The sequence below is a fragment of the Carassius gibelio genome, chromosome B4, assembly GCF_023724105.1.
Source record: "Carassius gibelio isolate Cgi1373 ecotype wild population from Czech Republic chromosome B4, carGib1.2-hapl.c, whole genome shotgun sequence".
Classification (NCBI taxonomy): Eukaryota; Metazoa; Chordata; class Actinopteri; order Cypriniformes; family Cyprinidae; genus Carassius; species Carassius gibelio.
The window spans coordinates 28,176,020-28,195,196 of record NC_068399.1 but is presented as its reverse complement, the minus strand read 5'-3'; the positions used below and the strand labels follow the sequence as shown (position 1 = coordinate 28,195,196).

At 35.8% G+C, this 19,177-nt stretch overlaps 1 protein-coding gene across 1 annotated transcript in view; it reads right to left on the bottom strand.

Annotated features, from left to right (window-relative positions):
* Positions 1 to 18,672, bottom strand: part of LOC127956206 (glycine receptor subunit alpha-3-like) — a 57,786-nt gene extending 39,114 nt beyond the window's left edge. The window contains exon 1 of the mRNA XM_052553995.1: positions 18,289 to 18,672. Within this exon, the coding sequence (XP_052409955.1) occupies positions 18,289 to 18,359 (71 nt within the window). The 5' untranslated portion in view covers positions 18,360 to 18,672. The remainder of the gene's footprint in view (positions 1 to 18,288) is intronic.
* Between the last annotated feature and the right edge of the window lie 505 nt (positions 18,673 to 19,177).

Below are 19,177 nucleotides of genomic sequence, written 5' to 3'. Positions count from 1 at the left end.
AATTATTTAAATCCTGTAAATAAATAAAAAACGACAAGCCAACTGACCACGTTAAATCACTATTGGAGCAATCCTTGGGAGAGATCATTCTGGCTTTTCAGCTTAGCAAACGAGTGCATGAAAAGAAAAAAAACTAAAGTGAGCAGACAACAAAGTCAAAGAGGGCACATACAGAAGGATCTTTTAAAAATGTCTTGGAATTTCAGTAAGCAACTATTTTTGACTGCTATGAAGAAAGTGAAGACTATCTGACCGACATTATTCATATTTAGAATTGTAAACTAGCATCACTTTGTTTACAGTCTGAATATCTGCAGTCTGGTTTTCCCGTTTTGAATGAAAAATACAGATTACTGCCACCTGCTGGTATGGATATTATTTCCTCTCAGGCAGCTGCAGAACCTCCATGCTAGTTGGCCACTGGCTATGTGTTTGCGGTGTGTTCAAGCGCAAACTTTTTGGCCCAGACACAGGCAACAACAGAGTCGGCTTTTGTTACACAAGTTCTTTGATGTCAGTTTGGTGTGGAATGGCCTTAACCAACACTGATGTTGCTTCTGAAACTGACAGCAAATTCTGCATCTGTGTAAAAGCCTCTGGCTATAAGCATTGTGTGTCTTGGTGGTGGGCCTTCCTGACTATGCAGAATTGTGAAGTCAAGAGTGCACATCCCACCTTTGCTCCCAGGAGCACTAGGTAAACTGCAAACCTCCAATTACCAAGCTCCTTCTCAGCAGAAAGAACCAAGCTTCCAGCAACATTCTCTCTCTCTCTCTCTCTCTCTCTCTCTCTTGCTCGCTCTCTCTGCCCGAAACCCTGGTCTAGGCAGAAACATCCCTACCAGAGAAAGCCATCAGCCATGGATTTGCTCTTGCAACCCCTGGAAGGAGTCACCTCTGGGTCCAAGTGTCTAACTGGTTTCCAGCAGTCCTAAATATATTGTCCTTGACACTTCACATTCCCTCCCACCAATACCAACAGAGGCCTTGAGACAGTTACCATGGAAACCACAGGCCAATGAAGCATCAATGGTGGTCAAAAGAGCGAGACAGTCACAGAGGATGCTCATGTTGGAGCCGATCGAAGGGGATTGAGGAGATGGCGGGAATGTGCATGTGTGCAGGCAGAACTGAGAATACTGACATCCAATACACAGATTGCAATCTATCTCAGTGCACTGGCAAATCAGTGGCAAAAATAGCATATGGTTAAAGTCCCCATGAAATCAATCTTTTTTTTAAGGAATACTGTAGTGTTTATTATAAATAATGTATCCATGCACTTCATTATTTTTTTAATATTCATATGCCCTCGCAATCTTTAATAAAAAACATTAATTAATCTCCCCTACCCCTCGAAACGACTCATCTTCTCTTCTGGTCACGAGCTATGGCACAAGAGTGTAGCTAAATGCTGGGATAAATAATAGAGGGAAAAACTGAAGCTGATGCTTCACTTGATAGAAATCAATGCATTGACCAGTACTGACGCAAGCCATGGGGCGTACACTACCTTTAATAACTGAAAGGATATCAGGATATTACCAAAACATTACTATTAGTAACGCAATGCCCCAACTACAAACGATCCAATCAATTCCAGAAGGACAAAATCAAGTCCCGCCCTCTCATTTTAGATGCCGTTTCATTCAGATAGATGTCACAGAAGAGAAATAAAAGACAATCTCTACTTCCGTTTCACAGCTACTTTAAAGTTAACTAAGAGTTCACACAGGCCGTCTCTCTCTCTCTCTCTCTCTCTCTCTCTCTCTCTCACACACACACACACACACATGCATAACCGCCTCTGTGGTATCTTTTGTTGTACTGTATATATTTAAAATTACAAATTTCAAACTGTAAAACAGAAAGTTCTGTTATCACTAGAATATCACACCTCTAGAAAAAGCTCTCAGCAAATCAGATTTGAGAACCAGAAATTGCTGTTTCTATTAATGTGACTTTCTGCTGTATCACTTTTAAAGTGTCCATCAGTACATTTTAAGATTGACTTTGGCACTTTTAAATTTACAAAAAAATAAAAAATAAAATAAATAATAATAATAATAATAATAATAATAGTGATAATAATAATAATAATAATAATAATAATAGTGATAATAAAATAAATAAACAGCTGCATCTGGGAAAAATTCACCAGAAACAAATACAATATAAATAGTGACAGTAATTTTGCCATTATAGCATGGCATATTGGTGCCTGTATTTTAGAACTTAACATGTAATAAGTACATTAAATAATGTTGATGTACCAGTATACTTCTTATCCTCTTATTCAAAGATTGCTGGCGGCCCCAGATTTTCATACATTTAATATAATATTTTATAGTGTAAATTTGACTGTGTGTGTGGATGTTGTATTCAATGATAATCTTTTCTTTCAAACTTTCATTAAGCATGAGCCCGATGGCCAGTATCATATTATCAGAGTATGACAGACTATTGAAATAATGGTTAAAAAAAACAAAAAACATTAAAAGGATAAAAGAAGGTTCAGAATGACAGATAAGTTGAGAGAAGGACAGGGCAGTACTTCAGAGATATTGGGAGAGGAAGTGGAAGGCAAGGATATTTGAAGAAAGGAACTGAAGAAAGACTGATGAAGCATATCAATGATAGATAGAAACAGGATGGCTAAGACAATTAACTGAAAACATCTGCCCACAGTTCAGTCATTATAAAAGAAGAGTTATAGCTTCACCTTTACAGTGTGACAGTTCTGAGTTAATCAAAAGCACTTACAATTCACACACGGTTCAATTCACATTCAGTCCCAGTCAAGAATAAATGCCAGCAGACACCCTCTGCTCAAATTCACACGCAACATTTATCCACATAGATTGTATCTGAAATATGTATGTTGCTTATTGATTATCTTTGTTAATACTTTAATAATGTTCAATTACACAAATTACTGCAGAATGATGAAATTGCTTTCATTTGCCACACACATTTATCATTGTTTGTGCGATGCTTATTCACTGACACAACACAAATGCATCAGCATCTTTACTTGAATATTAATTACAGACAAACACATTTATACTGTATATGTATTTAATTAGATATATGTACATATGTAAAAAATAAAAATAAAATAAAATAAAATAAAATAATGCTATTAATGCACACCAAAGCTGTGTATATTTGATCAAAAACACAGTAGAAACAACAGTAATATTGTAAAAATATTATTACAGTTTAAAATAACTTTTCTTTTTTAAATATTTTAAAATGTAAATTATTCCCTCGATGGCAAAACTGTATTTTCCTTTAGAAATCATTCTAACATTGAAAACGGTGGTATTATTAATATTATCATTATTATTATTATTATTATTATTATTATTATTATTATTATTATTATTATTATTATTATTATTATTATTATTATTATTTGTGTGTGTGTGTGTGTGTGTGTGTGAACAATGATGCATGATTATTTTTAGATTCAATCATGATTAGAAAGAATAGCATTTATGTAAACAAAATAAATGTATTTACTGTAAATATCGTAACACATCAAAAAAAATTTCATTACATAAACAAACCTTAAACCACTGATGACAAACTTTTAAACACACACACACACACACACACACACACACACTGATTGCTTTAAACGTTTGCTGATTTTCATTTTAGTTTTAGAACACCATGCATCACAATAACTATACAACCATTTTCTACATATCTTCCATCTCATTATTCCTAGCAAGTCTGTGAAATGCATCCAGTTAGTATTAGGAGAGTATAGCTGCATTTTTGTTGTCACCCCCTGTAGGCTTCAGTCTCATTGGGTTGTCATTGCTGTGGGACAAACAACCCTCTCCCCCACCCCTCATCTGCCTCCCTTAACGTGAATCCACAGCTAAACTGCTGGATTGGTGTGACCTGTCCTGTCAGCATGGTGTTCGCTGTGTTGTCTTGCTCTGCTAATGCGAAGAGGCTGGACACAGTTTGGCTCCTTTGTTTTCTAGAGGTTTACCTTCTCTAAATGTTGCCCAATGTCATTTTAGTGTTGTATACCGTGTCAGATCCTGATAGAACTCGTGTTGTTTGGCTCATAGGCATGCTTCAGCCTGAGGTGTGCTGGACTTGTTATTGTGCCTTTCCTTATTAGGTGCTAGTAATTTTTAATGTAAATGAGTAATGGAGTTAATGTGTACGGGAAAGTGTTGGCACCCTGTCATACACAATTTCACTCTGTAATAGTAAGCTTTGGTTTGTCATTTAGTGTTATTGGATAAGTATTACTGTGACAGCTGCTATTCATCTACATAAAAATCCAGTGGCATCAGCCAGCTGCAATAATACCTCACTCAGAGTCACATCCTCACCATGGAGGCAAACCTAATAAAATTAATAATAACAATATTTAAAAAATAAATTGAATTGACATGGATGTGATTTTTCTGTTTTAAACTGATTTCAGCATTTTCCAAACTGAGGAATATGTCACTGAAAACTGAAACTGCAACATGGCAACACAACCATGTTCCCAACTTTATAATAAGAATTGTTTATATAGCTTCGTCAACAGGAGATAAGCTTTAAGGTCTCCCTCTGTTTTCCTCCAAAATAAAAATTCTGCGCAAAGAAATTAAAACAGCCATACATATTAGTATTTTAATTTTACTGATGTTCTGTAAATTATATATATATTTTTATTATTATTAATACAAAAAACTTATGTTTTATTGTGTAACACAATAGTATGAATATGTATTTAAATAAAGAGAGTGTGCAGCCAGATGAATATATTATAAATTAACAAAATGTGTGAAAATCGCAAAAAAAGGTTTTTAATTCTGTCTGTAATCTGTGCCAGTGCTTTAAACAAATGCCCCAAAGAACACCTCAGTGCCCCCTTTTAAAAACATTGTTTCCAGCACCCCCCAATGATCTCAGAACATTGTAATCTGTTTATTGCAGGAAGAAAACACATTTCTCACTTTATATGAAAAAACATTTTTAAAATAATCTGGTTTCTTATTAATCCATCTGAGAAAGATAGGTTACAATTGGTAGCTATGTTGACTTCAAGCAATAGTGGTTACTAGAAGGTCTCTTGTTTGCGTTTGCTAGAATTTTAATTTTGTTAATCTGTAATGACAAAAACTATTGTTGAGATGTACCATTGCCTCCAAACAAGGGAAGCAATTTCACCCAAATAGCAGTTATCTTTACTACCAATTTTGTGGTTGACCACACATAGACACACATGAGCACACCCTTTTGATTATTTTGGAAAGGGTTTGCATGCCTAATATCAAAGAGCATCGGGGGAGGGGAGGGCCTCTGACCGCTTCCAGTCTTGATCCAATTTACCCCAAAATTTCAACTAATCACTTGACAAACCAGAGTGCTTGTATCTCCAAGGAATTTCTCTAAGGAAATAAGTTGCAAATGGCAGATAACGTGTTTCTGCTTTTCCATAAAAGTGTAATGTTGGATGAGCCACTTCTTTTGCATCATTTCTTGTGTAAATCCCTCTGAATTTTCCAAAAGATTTTCCTTAATTAATATTTTACACTTTAAATAAACAGTTAATTTGATAGGATGGACAAAGCCTTTCAGTCATTCACAACGACAGTATTCCGGGCAGGAGTTGTTAGAAAATCAATGCAATATCTACATAATATATTCACCACAATTCATTAATGGGCTGCATCACTAGGTATTTAAATCACTAGAATGACTGGAATGGTACATGCTTAGAAGAAAAGGTTCTATATAGAACCTAACAATGGTTCCCATCATGGGATCATTTTATGGATTAGATTTTTTTTATTATGTTTTAATTAAACAACTCAAATAGCCAAAGTAAATGGGTACTTGGGTATATTCCACCATCACCACCATTGGTGACACTGGCAGTGAGTATCCAAGCATGGTTTGAGAAAGTACTTTTTTGTGAAGATGTGTATTTAAGATGAGCCAGAAGATGTACAGTATGAGCTAAAACTTGCAAAAGAAAATGGTCTGCCATACCCTAACACCATCTCTACACAGGATGCATCAAAGCGCACTTTTTATATGGTTTGTCAACTTGCTGGTAGCACAAGCCAGTGGAGCGTGGGAAAGAGAATGTTGCATCCGTTTTTGTAGCGCTCGCACTCAGATACTGAATGACTAAATATAATCAGGATCTGTGTGCTTTGTCACGACTTTCACACCCGATGTAGTAGTGTAGTTAGTGTAAGCCGCAAGTTAACACCAATACTACCACTTCTAAACTATCATCTCCATAGCTTTAGTACAGCTGCTCGATTCCCTTGAAAACAACAGCAAACATTTAGAAATGATAAAGCAAAGTATGCTTTTTCTTGTTTAGAAAAATGTATATGAATGCTTTTTGTTTGCTGATTGGTTATGGTTGGTTTGAATGCCAAATTTCAAGATTCAACTAAAAATAAAGGCTTATTTATATCCGCTTGTCTGTTGTTTTCCTTGGGAACTAATAATGCTATTTCAAGTCCAATCAAATATATATACATATATATATATTTTATCATTTATATACTATTGTGGGCTGTAATATTTGGGATAAAATACATGCTTTTAAAGTAGGCCTAGGTTTTATATCACAAATAAAATAAAGCCTATAATATATACCACCATTTGCTGTTGGCATTAATTGTGCTTGTGATGAAGCGGTAGTGAAGTGTTCTTGGAGCAACTGATAACTATGATGCTCCGACTTTCAAAAAAATCTACTGCTCGCTCCAGTCAAAAATCATGCCACTCCACTCACTCTGCAAGGAACGGAAGAACAAACTTAAATCTCTTCTGTAAAAATGCCCCTATTTTTTTTAAATTTGGGCAACAACATCTCCAAATATGTAACAATGAAGATCACCAACATGCTTAAAAACTCATTTTCAAATAATTTGTTTTAAAAATGTATTTCACTGTCATTTCACTTTTGTTTTCAGCAATTTAACGGATCCTTGAATTAAAGTAATTTCTTTTAAAAGGTAATGCTTATTTGCCACTGCTTAGCCTATTATTATCACTAATGCTGCTATTTTTATATATATTTCAAAAGAACAGTACTAAAATATATACATTTGTAACATTATGCATTTGATAAATTTAATGATGAATAAATCAGTTTTATCAACCCCAATTTTTTAACGCTAGTCCATATCTGTTATTGTATGAACATTCACATTCTTTACAGGTATCTGTCAAAACCGGGCCTTTCTTCTAGTAACACACACAAAGCATTATTTCACCCTCCCCCACTTCTGCTCTCTAACTATAATGAATGTAACATGAAAGTGCTTCCAAAAATCTCCCATGGAGCCAGTGCAGAGAGGCATGTGAGGGCAGAGATTATCAATTTATCAGGGATCAGATAGCCACCAGATTATTCTCTGGATGGATGGTGCCCATCACAAACACTGAATATAATTCCAGTCAGGCAGAACATGATCTCTAGACTAAGCAAGTAGGAGAGCGGACAGTTTGCCAGTGACAGTGTTAGAGTGTAACTACCTGAAGCTCTATCTGTCCGTCCATCCTTCCATTGGACTAGCTGTTAACCTCATCACGATTGTTTGCTCATTCAATAACCCTCCGTTTGGTCAAAAATGAGTCTGTAATTGAATTTTAAATGATTACCATATGGTTATATACTTAAAAGAAAAATGGCTCTTTAAATAACTTTACTTTAGCTAGCTACTTAAAATTATTATGAGTAGCTTCAAGCTTGGCATGCTACAGTTTCAAAGCAGCTGCCAAATTTAGAAGACTGTCCTATTTTTCCCAGAGCCACCCTGTGGAGTCTGGGTTTATCGAAATACAAAAAATCCTGTTTTTAGAGCTAAACAGGTGTGAAAGCTCCCTTCTGCGTTTGTCCTCTGGGAGCTCCTCAGCAGGAGAGATCTACTGGATGCTATCAGTCAAAATCAGTGTTGCCAGATTGGAAATGTCCCAGTATCGTACCAGAAGTTCAAAATTAACGTATTTGGAAGAAAATTATCGTACACGAGTCAAGAGTTATTTATCTATTGTAAACCAACAACATTTTGACATGACCTGCAAATTACCACAATAGATAACTAGGCGTATGGTTGGACGGAAGTAGTGCGACAAAATACTATCCCATTATTTTCAGTGATTGTCTGCTTCGCGGCGCATATTGACATATTAAAATGATTTTTAACACTTGCTTTGTCGAGTCCAGTGAAGAAGGAATTTAGCTGTTGCTGCATGGTGCAGTTAACTCCACATCTAAATTGCTGTCATCGGTATCCTACATAGTGCTCATTGGCTTTAAAGCAGGGCACTCTCCTGCATTCTTAACACACCCTCAGGTGCACACGAACGCATTTAGAGTGTCTGTAATAAGCCGATTTCGTGTATGAGTAAAGAAGCCATATGACTGCAACTACCATCATTTACATTTTCATAAAATTTTGAAATTATCGTACATTACGGGATTTTTTATTATTATTGATCGTACATCGTACAGATGTAAAAATTATCATACAAATATGATAATTATCACACGTCTGGCATCACTGGTCAGAATCAAAATGTTACATATCTGATTACGTGACAGAAATGCCCTTTCCCTTTTTACCCAGCACAGACATGGCAATTGTTAGATGCAACACTTAACTTGTGCCAATGAGAAGTTTACGTTGACAGTGAAGGTTTTCTGTGCTTTTGTGCATCAGTGTTTTTCTTTCAGATCTAGGTCCAAACCAGTTATCTATCTTATCATTATGTAACAAGTACTAATACACAAGGTGATTCTCAACATGCTTTCAGTCTTTAGCCCTTTTGTCTTTTTTTGAATGGACTTTGTTGTTTAGTAAAGATAAGTCCATAAACAGCTGTTATTCAGATTGAAACAATGAGTAATTGCATAAAGTCTTCACTCCTCTGTGTATTTTTTTTTTATACACCACTAACTGAAATGACCAGAGTCCCCTGAGATCCTCTGTCTCACTCTCCATATTTCATGTAAGATTCTCATTTCCTTTTCAGTCAGATATATCTAATACACTGACTGCATAAATCACTCGCTTTCTAGAACACTGAATTTTCATTTGCCTGATGTTCGAGGTATGGCTGATGCACATTGTCTCCAACAGTCACTATATTAAGGTCTACATGATTTCTGTTTCTCTGCAACCCAACCTCTGATCTTTGCCCTTAGCTGCACTTCCAACAGCATTCCACTAGTATCATAGAATGCCAGCCACGGACTGAAGATCTGAAAAGACTGCTGATGAGATTTATAAGATACATTGAGAACAAAGAGAACGATGAGTTCAGGTATACCTGCTGAATAAATATTGTAGCTATTTTATCAAAACCTTCAGAGCGTGATTCCTGACATGAAGGCATCTATGAATACATTTCCAAAAGGTAGGCAAGTATTCAAATGCTGCCTCCTAAGATACGCTATTTTGGTTAAATCCAGGCAGCACTGCATGTATTATTTACTGAGAATGTAGTCAGAAAATTGTGAATAAAAATAATGATTAGAAAACTATTGTACTAGAATTTACCATATTGTGCTCATTTGTGATTTGCAGCACAGTTCCCCTCTGGTGATGGAGGATGGTCTCATCTAGACAAACTTGCATTACATTTTACACACACATACACTTAATATTCTGTTGCCATCACTAACAATGGCCTGATGATCTGTAGCACAAAAGATGGACTGAGGATACACAGTGCATCAATACTTGGATCGATGCAACCACAGATGTAGAGCTCTGCTAAGATCTGCACCTTTCATCTCCTCTTCATATGTGTGGTAATGTAATATCCTTTATGTGCACACACCAGCGCACACATAACCGACAGATATAATTTCAGCAAAAACATATCCCCATACATTTTAGGCTGCTAAATCCAGTCTATGTCTACTATGGGAAAAAGTCGTACACTTGGACAAAAACGTATTTAATTTAATAAAAAAATTGCATCTAATGTATGATATAATTACTTTCGTGATTTTTTAGGTTTTTTTCTTTTATTAATTTTCATTTACTCACCCTCTGGCCATCCATGGGTGCTGTCGAAACGAGAGTCCAAACAGCTAATAAAAACATCACAATAATAACTGTTTGAGCTCTCATTTTGACCCATTCACTGCAGAGGATCCATTGGTGTGCATGTAATTCTAAATTTCTCTAAATCTGTTGTCAAAAACAACAAAATCACCTACATTTTCAGCAAATTAACATTTTTGGGTAAGCTGTTCCTTAAAAAATAATTATTTATTAAAAATGGCCCACAAAATCCATCCCCTTTAGCTACTTGATAATAATATAATGAAAAACTGGATCAGGGACCAATGTAAAACTCTATTTAATATAATAAAAAATATAAAAATATATAAAAGTGTGTTGCACTTTATTTTACAGTACGTGTACTAACATGTACTTATAGTGTACTTACAGTGTATTTATCTACGAAAGTTCTGGTAACACTAGGTACAGTAACTACATGGGGTAGGGTTAGGTTTAGGGGTAAGTTCAGGGTTAGTACCTAGTTATTACATAGTTATTGTAATTACTATAAGAAGTACATAGTATGTACATGAGGAACAGGACTGTAAAATAAAGTGCTACCAAAATATGTTCCTCCACCAGCTGAAACAACTTGAAATGACAAAGTTATAATGATTTGTGTTTGTCAGGTCTTTCTAATAAAGGACCTAGTGGGTGTTTATTAACAAATCTTAATAAAAATATGCTGATGTCTGATTGCTATTTAAATATAACCACAGCAAAAGTAACAAAAATATGTTGGGCTTGACTGTATATCAGGACAGCCACAGTGGCTCAGTCTCTAATCTGCTCAGGCTGGTGTAGATATATACACAATTCACCATTCACTGTATGTGGATTTGGCTTCAGCTGCTAGCATTGCATCACTGTGGAACGAGATTTCAAAACTTGTCCCTGAAATTGCTCAGTGGTTTTCAAACCTACAGCATGTTCCAAAGCCAAGAATAGCTTTTATAAAATTAACACACATCTGTACTTTTAGTTTTCCAAACATTCTTACAAGATACACTTCACCCAGGTTAGTCTTTGTATTGTCAGGCCAAGTGGAAACATGAAACAAGTTAAGTGGACAGGAAAGAGCTCTCCTGCAAGCCCAGAGAGATATTTTTATTGATGTAGTAGATGCAGCTTTACTAAGCATGAGCTGAGAAAAACAGGAACTCGCACTCCACTGTATGTGACAGCAGTGACACTGATGTCTGACAGAGGTTCGTGCTTCACGCATCAACTGTCACACTGGCAGCTTAAATGTCACAGTTATAGCTTATTTTCGCCACCATATGCAAACCGTGACCAGCACGTGTGGCTTCATGAGGAATCATACAGAGAGTTTTATATACAGTATGTTTATTTATTTATTTTATTTTTATTTTTTACCAAAATAGTACACTACCACTCAAATTTTTGGAATAAGATCTTTTTATAGACGTAAATACATTGATACAGCAATAATGAAGCCTTAAATTAATCAAAAGTTCAAATAAACGTTGTTCTCTTTACCTTTCTATTCATCAAATAATCATAAAAAAAAACAAAAAAACATTGATAAAGCATGGATGATTTTGAAGGATTGTGTGACACTGAAGACTTTCAAAAATTCAGCTGTGAAAATTCAGGAATAAATTAAGTTTTTAAGTATATTAAAATAGAAAACAGTTAAGTAACAATTATTATTATTATTATTATTAGTAGTAGTAGTAGTATTATTATTATCAGTAAATACAGCCTTGGTGAAATAGGATAGGATAGATACTTTATTAATCCCCACAGCCAAAACATAAACCATAGAGATGGTAAGATAGTTTTCAAAAACTTATTCAAACTTTGGAAAAATAGCACACTTTAATAGGCTTCAATATAAGTTTTTAATAATTTCATGTCAAAATTTGCTCTTTTTGTTTCAACCTAGCATTTACTTAGATCTTACTCTGTGACATTTTCCTCATACAGAAAACCTTTATGAAAACTTGAACATTTTTAAGCTGCTTAAAGAGGCCTCCCTCTGTTCTGTGTCTTTCTCTGGACTTCAAAAACTCTGATGAAAGTATTCAAGAGAAACGGCGCTGGCAGAATAACTCAAAGCGCAATCAATGCTTTGTGACAAAATCTTATCAATAATTCAACAGGAGCTACCTAATCTGCCTTTTACAATACACAAAACTGGCACAAGAGGCAGAGGAGTGAAACAGGCTCAAAGAAAAAGACTAAAATACCCCTTGAAGGCAAAGAAAATAAAGCATTAGAGCTTTTAGAACCCAAGTGGTTTGTTAAGGAACGAGAGCCAGAGGGTAAGACCGGCCAATTGGTCTTAATGCACATGGTGAAAGGTACACTGGCAGAAAACAGAAACTATGAGGAGCTCTTCCCACTGGGGGTGAGCCGTTCTCATCTACTAGAACATTCCGCTCCAGTGAGTGGTCCAGCAGATGAAAATGAAAGTGAGAGCAGCGCAAAATGTGAACAAACATCTGGCTTTACATTGTGCATGTTTGTGTGCATTTTGCATTATCTTCAGTTATCAAGAGATGCTCTTGTTAACATTTTATATGTCAGAAATTTTAATTTTGTGTGTGTGCATTATACACTGACTGGCCACTTTATTAAGTATACCTTGCTAGTAAAAGGTTGGACCCCCTTTTGCCTTCAGAATGGTCTTAATTCTTCGTGTTATAGATGCAACAAGGTCATCAGAGATTTTGGTCCATATTGACATGATAGCATCATGCAGCTGCTGCAGATTTGTCGGCTGCACATCCATGATGAGAATCTCCCCTTCCACCATATCCCAAAGCTGCTGCATTGGATTGAGATCTGGTTACTGTGGAAGTAAAGTGAGACTTTGTTGTTGTTGTTGAGTAAAGCCATCAGAAGATTGGTACGCTCTAGACATAAAGGGATTGACATGGTCAGCAACAATACTCAGGTAGGCTGTGGCATTTAAACAATGCTCAATTGGTACTAAGGGGCCCAAAGTATGACAATAAAATATCCTCACACCATTACACCACCACCACCAGCCTAAATTGTCAAAACTAGGCAGGATGCTTTCATGTTCTTTTAAACCAAATTCGGACCCTATCATCTGAATGTCGCAGCAGAAATCAAGACTCATCAGACCAGGCAAAGTTTTTCCAATCTTCTATTGTCCAATTTTGGTGAGCCTGTGCGAACTGTAGCCTCTTTTTCCTGTTCTTAGCTGACAGAAGTGGCCCCCGGTGTGGTCTTCTGCTGCTGTAGACCATCTGCTTCAGGGTTCGACTTGTTTTGCATTCAGAGATGGTATTTTGCATACCTTGGTTGTAACGAGTGGTTATTTGAGTTACTGTTGCCTTTCTATAATCTCTAACCAGTCTACCCATCCTCATCTGACCTCTGACATCAACAAGGCATTTTCATCCACACAACTGCCGCTCACTGGATATTTTATCTTTTTCGGACCATTATCTGTAAACCCTAGAGATGGTCGTGCGTGAAAAACCCAGTAGATCAGCATTTTTTGTAATACTCAGACCAGCACGTCTGGCACAACAACCATTCCACGTTCAAAGTCATTTAAATCCCCTCTCTTCCCCATTCTGATGCTCGGTTTGAACTTCAGCAAGTTGTCATCACCACATCTAGATGCACGAGTTGCTGCCATGTGATTGGCTGATTAGCAATCAATTGAACAGGTGTATCTAATAAAGTGGCCAGTGAGTGTGTAAACCGTATTGTACCAAATATAAGACAATGTTTTTTTCTTGGAAATACATTTGAAAAAACACGTTCGTCTTATATTCAGAGTCTAGACTTTGACATGTCAATAATACACCCACAAGAATAGGTGGCACCAAAAACGCATAAAACAGGTGTGCCATGAAATACGTCATAAAATGTGTGTTGTAAAGATAGAGACAGAAAAAGAATTGCTTTTTTTTAGCGGCATGAGCCGTGTCTGTCATTAGCCCGATGGGACCAAACTTTCTCTGTAAGTTAAAACGTAAGACAGTACTCAGATTTGAAGACTACAATAAGACTTCACTTCTACTGTTAATAAAATGTTGGTAGGCTACTATGAGATGGATGGACTAAATGTTATATAATTCAAATGGCCTACCTGTTATTTTTATGGTATATCAAAAATGTATATTTTTAAATGTAATTATTGTTGGCACATTCTACCAGTAGGCTATTTACCATACTTTCAAAACAAAAATTAAAATAGGAAAAATATGCAATATGAAAATAATTTAAGAAAAAATGTGTTTTACAGAGAGAGAGAGAGAGAGAGAGAGAGAGAGAGAGAGAGAGAGAGAAAAAAAAACATTTGGGTCCAAAAGCCTTTTTCCAAAAGGTTCATCTGAACAAAGGGGGGTCGTCTTATAACCAGGGTCATCTTATATTCAATACGGGTCAATACGGTATATATTGTTCAGATGCAAAACCCTCTAAATGCCACCTGAAATTTTCCTCTAACATTAGACATTTTCTCAGGCTCCTATGTTTATGTTCAGTTATTTCACTCTAAAGTGAAAAAAAAAAAACTATTTATTGCCATTAAAGTGAAATTACTGAACCTACACATGGGAGCCTGAGAATAATGCTTATAATAATGTTTTAGAATACATTTTCAAAGTTAATAAAGTTAATAAAGCAACTCAGGCTCATTGGAAAAAACATGCCTCGATCAACATTTTCCAAAGAAAAGTCATTTGACTTCTCATTTAGAAACATGCAAGAAACAACATGATATACAGTATTTTTTTGCAAAAAACATCACCACATGCATGTATTTTTTCCTGAGACTGGGTTGCAACAAAACATTGTAATTTCCATCCATTTAATATTATAGGTAATTCAAATACGTATTTAGACTCATCACACTTTAAAATAATGATTTACATCTGGATATTTTTGGTGGGTGAAGTGTGAGACTCAGCAACAGCATGTCTTTCTCTTGGAGCAGATGACAGAGTGACGCATAGTGACCTACACTGTCTTTGGTCCAGTGCTGATATTAGTCTGTCCTTGTCTAGTCAAGTTATTTGAGTTGGCAGAACTGCTGCCACAAAATGTCCCTAATAAAAACAACAGAGCTGACAAAACAATCTCTGTACTTTTAAATTCTTTATGCATGCAGGATTTCCTCACTCTGAATGAATACTTATCATAGAATCAAAGCTTACCACAGCTTTTTTTTATTATTATTATTATACGTAGCTGTATATAATTAAATCCAATGATTATTATTAGATACTGTAATAAATAATGAATAATGTTTGAAACCAACATTTGAATAAAGAACAATAATTGAACTTTTACTCATAACCTTATAGTTACTGAAATATAGCTCTTGTGACATCTTACCCATATGACAGCTAACCCCCGTTGCCCTTATTTGGGTTCCTAAAGCTATTGAGAAATCAGATTAGTCATCCTTGAAGCCACCAACAAGTTAACAACTGTGACAATATTCAATGTCCAACAAAACAGGGTATGACAGAAAGACTCTGGGGCACTAAACAGGCCATTTTGATCCTTTATGTTCTTAAAGAAAACAACACATTCAAATCCATGTCAGCCCAGAGGCACGTAATGACTAGCTAGTATGGAGCAGATGCATGTAAACCTGTGCTGAGTGGTGTAGGGTATGAACACAATGCCTTACAGTCCCGTATTCCATTATCCTTTCTGAGAATAAACTGACAGCTGAGATATCTGTCTGTACTCATTCTCACTATGTGAATGCCTAAACGCGTGAGCGCTGGGGCCGTTTGTTTGATGGTGGTTGAGTGTATATGCTATGTGGCTTTGGGAGTATAAAAATTAATGTCATTTTTCTTTTCTTTTCTTTTCTTTTCTTTTCTTTTCTTTTCTTTTTTTTCTTTTCTTTGTGTGTGTGTGTGTGTGGGGGGGGGGGGTGGGGTGGGGGTGGGGGGTGAAGCGATTGGTCATAAAAATTCTCAATGTGTAAAATATGTTCTCCATGTGTGAACTTGCAGCCTTACACTTACTGTTACTGAATTATCTCTATGGTTGTTTTGCCTTAGGTTGTTATTATAGTATAACTACTAATATAATTAAAAATGGAATAAAAATAAATATGTTACAGACATACTACTACTACTACTACCAATGATAATAAATAACCAAAATGACTGAAACTTTAACTGAATAAAAACAGAAAATATGAAAGATAAATGGTAGGTTGTTCCATATGTAACTAAAAATAAGGAATTAAATTACTTCATATATTTTTTTCTACATGAAAAAAGAAAATCTTTAAAGGAACAAGTAGTAGAATATAGTCCTGATTCCTACTGTATATATGATTTATTATATATTCAATAACAAAACCTTGTACTGTACCTTGGGTTTTAAAATTAAAATGGTCAGATTAATATTCAGGAAACAGTGAAAATTATATTACAGTATGTAAATGTGGTGGACCAATGTAAATAACAATATTAATTATGGCCCACAGTTTGCTTAATCGAGCAAATTTTGATAACTGTATTATTTCTTAGAAAACAAGCTTTTTAGTCTATCGACATCCTACAACTGCTGTTGACTGATAAAGAACCAAAACATCCCTCATTAAATTATCAGCATTTTGAAAGAGTATCTTAATTAATTATTTTGTGCTAAGAGGATTTATGGTACACCAAAGTCTGTACATAATACATTGTATATAATGGTGGGTATTTTTATGCAAGCATTTCGATTCAAGCAGATCAAAGAATGTAAATCATCAAAGAAAATTACAAATGTGCTTGGCCAGGACGCAAATCACTATTAACACATTAATGAGAATGAAGATTCTATCAGCGATGAAAATCAGAGAGAGTCGAGGAGACATTTCCACAGTCTACAGAGCTTGCAGATAAAATATTTGCACCACGATATAAGCGCATTGAGAGGAATCTCAGATGACTACCCCTAAACACCTTGTTTGCTGACACTGCACCTGTTGCATGGTATCAATAAGAGATACTCCTTTTCAACCTCCTCTGCTAAACTATTCTCTGTCCATAAAGACTTTGCCATCTCTGAATATCAATCTTATTGGTGAGAAGCTCTTATAAAAAGTTATTTACAACATAACACATTCTAAGTTAGATCTGAAGGTTTAATGTTTTTCTGTACACTGTAATTCATTCTGAATTGTGGAATGAGCCATATCCTGCTTTTATTTGAAAACGATATCCTAAGTAATGGCTTTAGGTAAAAAAACTCTCCCTCAAGGAACAGTGAATGGCAACCAATACAAAGGCGACACAGACAGTGCCAACTTATCAATAATGCAAGGCGTTAGGCTTGCTTGGGCCCAAGGATCGTCAACAAATGAAACATTAAAAATTCATAGCATCATCAGCTAAAAGAATTGTGAGGATTCAGTGCAGTTCAAAGGGAACCATAACTCTCATCTGAGCCAATTTCATAGTTCAGAGCTACTTGTAACTCTGGGCTGAAGAGTGCTGGAAAAAAAAGAGTATAGCAGAGTCAAAATAATCACCCAAACTAAGAGATTTGTGACTGTGCTTGAATGAATGTCAGTCAGGATTCATATGAAGGTAAAGTTTCACTGGGATGTACTATCAAGAGTCCAAAAAAAAAAAAAAAAAAAAACATAATCGTTAAATCATACTGAAAGATCCATTTGCTCCTTGCAAACCATTTATTTCTATATGAAGAAGGAGATAATTACTGATCAAGTACCTATGAAATTTTCTTAACTTTGCAGCATTTTCTATTTTGTTTTCCATTTCCATTAGTATGTTCACATTTCTGACATTATAGGGGAAAAAAGCATCATGTACATTAATCCAAAACAGCATAAATCAGAATCACAAAAATGACGAAAAGTCAATTTTATTTCAGAAATTATTGCTTTTCATAATTATTCCTAAGCTTTAAATGAACTTGGCAAGATATCACCTGTTACACTGAGAAAAAGCTGCTTAAAAACTTTACCTGCCATCAGTAACTAAAATAAACAGTGGTGACACAATAACTATTAATTATAACATAGCCTTCTGTAGTCATAAATTAACATGAAGTAAAATATTCACAAGCAAAATAATATAATCTGACTCTCAAATGAGTCTGTGTAGCATAGGCTTTCGATACTTTCAACCTCCACAGCTCGTGACGATCAGCTAAAAAAAATCCCGACACAAAACTGTAAATAAAAAAACTCTCCGTTCATTACTCTTTCCTACGCCAGGAAACATATTTACTCTTACCTCGACATAATTCCTATTTGCCATGCAACGAATCCCCAGACAGCCACAGAACGCAGCCTTTTCCGAGTCATCTCAAGGCTTGATTGGCATAGACATACAGTCCTCCGTGAATGCCTGTGCTCTCTTCAGCACCTTTGGCTTCTTGACTTCAGGACCCTGGACAGCGTTCCAGCTGTTCTTCCTTCACCCCTGTGCACTGCAGGTTTGTTACGCACGGCAATCGCAAAATAATTCCTCATAATCTTATGAAGCTAAACGGCAAACATAAAACTCTTCCCTCGTAGCGACACTGGACGAGATGAAGTGCTGTTTGAAAGCGTGCGGCAGCTGAAGAGATTCTTGACTTATTCAGACATCTCTGAAGAGACCGCCCCACACAGCGCGCCTGACTGACAGTGCGCTTCTCTCTCACTGTGCAACGCTTACTTACTATTACAGAGAACTGATTTTGAATACTTCCCCTTTCACAGCTGCTTACTCACGTGATTAATACTATGTTACGGGATTATTAAAGCTGCTATATATAGCTATATAAGCATACATTTTTTTGTGTGTGTGGGGGGGGGGGGGTGCAAAATCATTTTTTTTTAAACACTTGTAACTGTATTAAAAAATAAGTAATTATATAAAAAGAAATTGCATAGTAATCAGTGTTTAATAAATAATAACCCATTTCAGTTTTGATTATGGCTAATATTCAGTGTATCATGACATGGAGTTATATTTAATATTTGTGGGTAACAATACACTCATTGCAGTCTAACTGTATCAGTAAGCAATGACGAAACTAAGCGCAATGTAACTTGTGAGTCATACATGATGGCACATGCTCGAACACATGCTGATTCCCTTGGTGCTGGAACGTGCCCGTTCCAATCTGGCAGAGGGG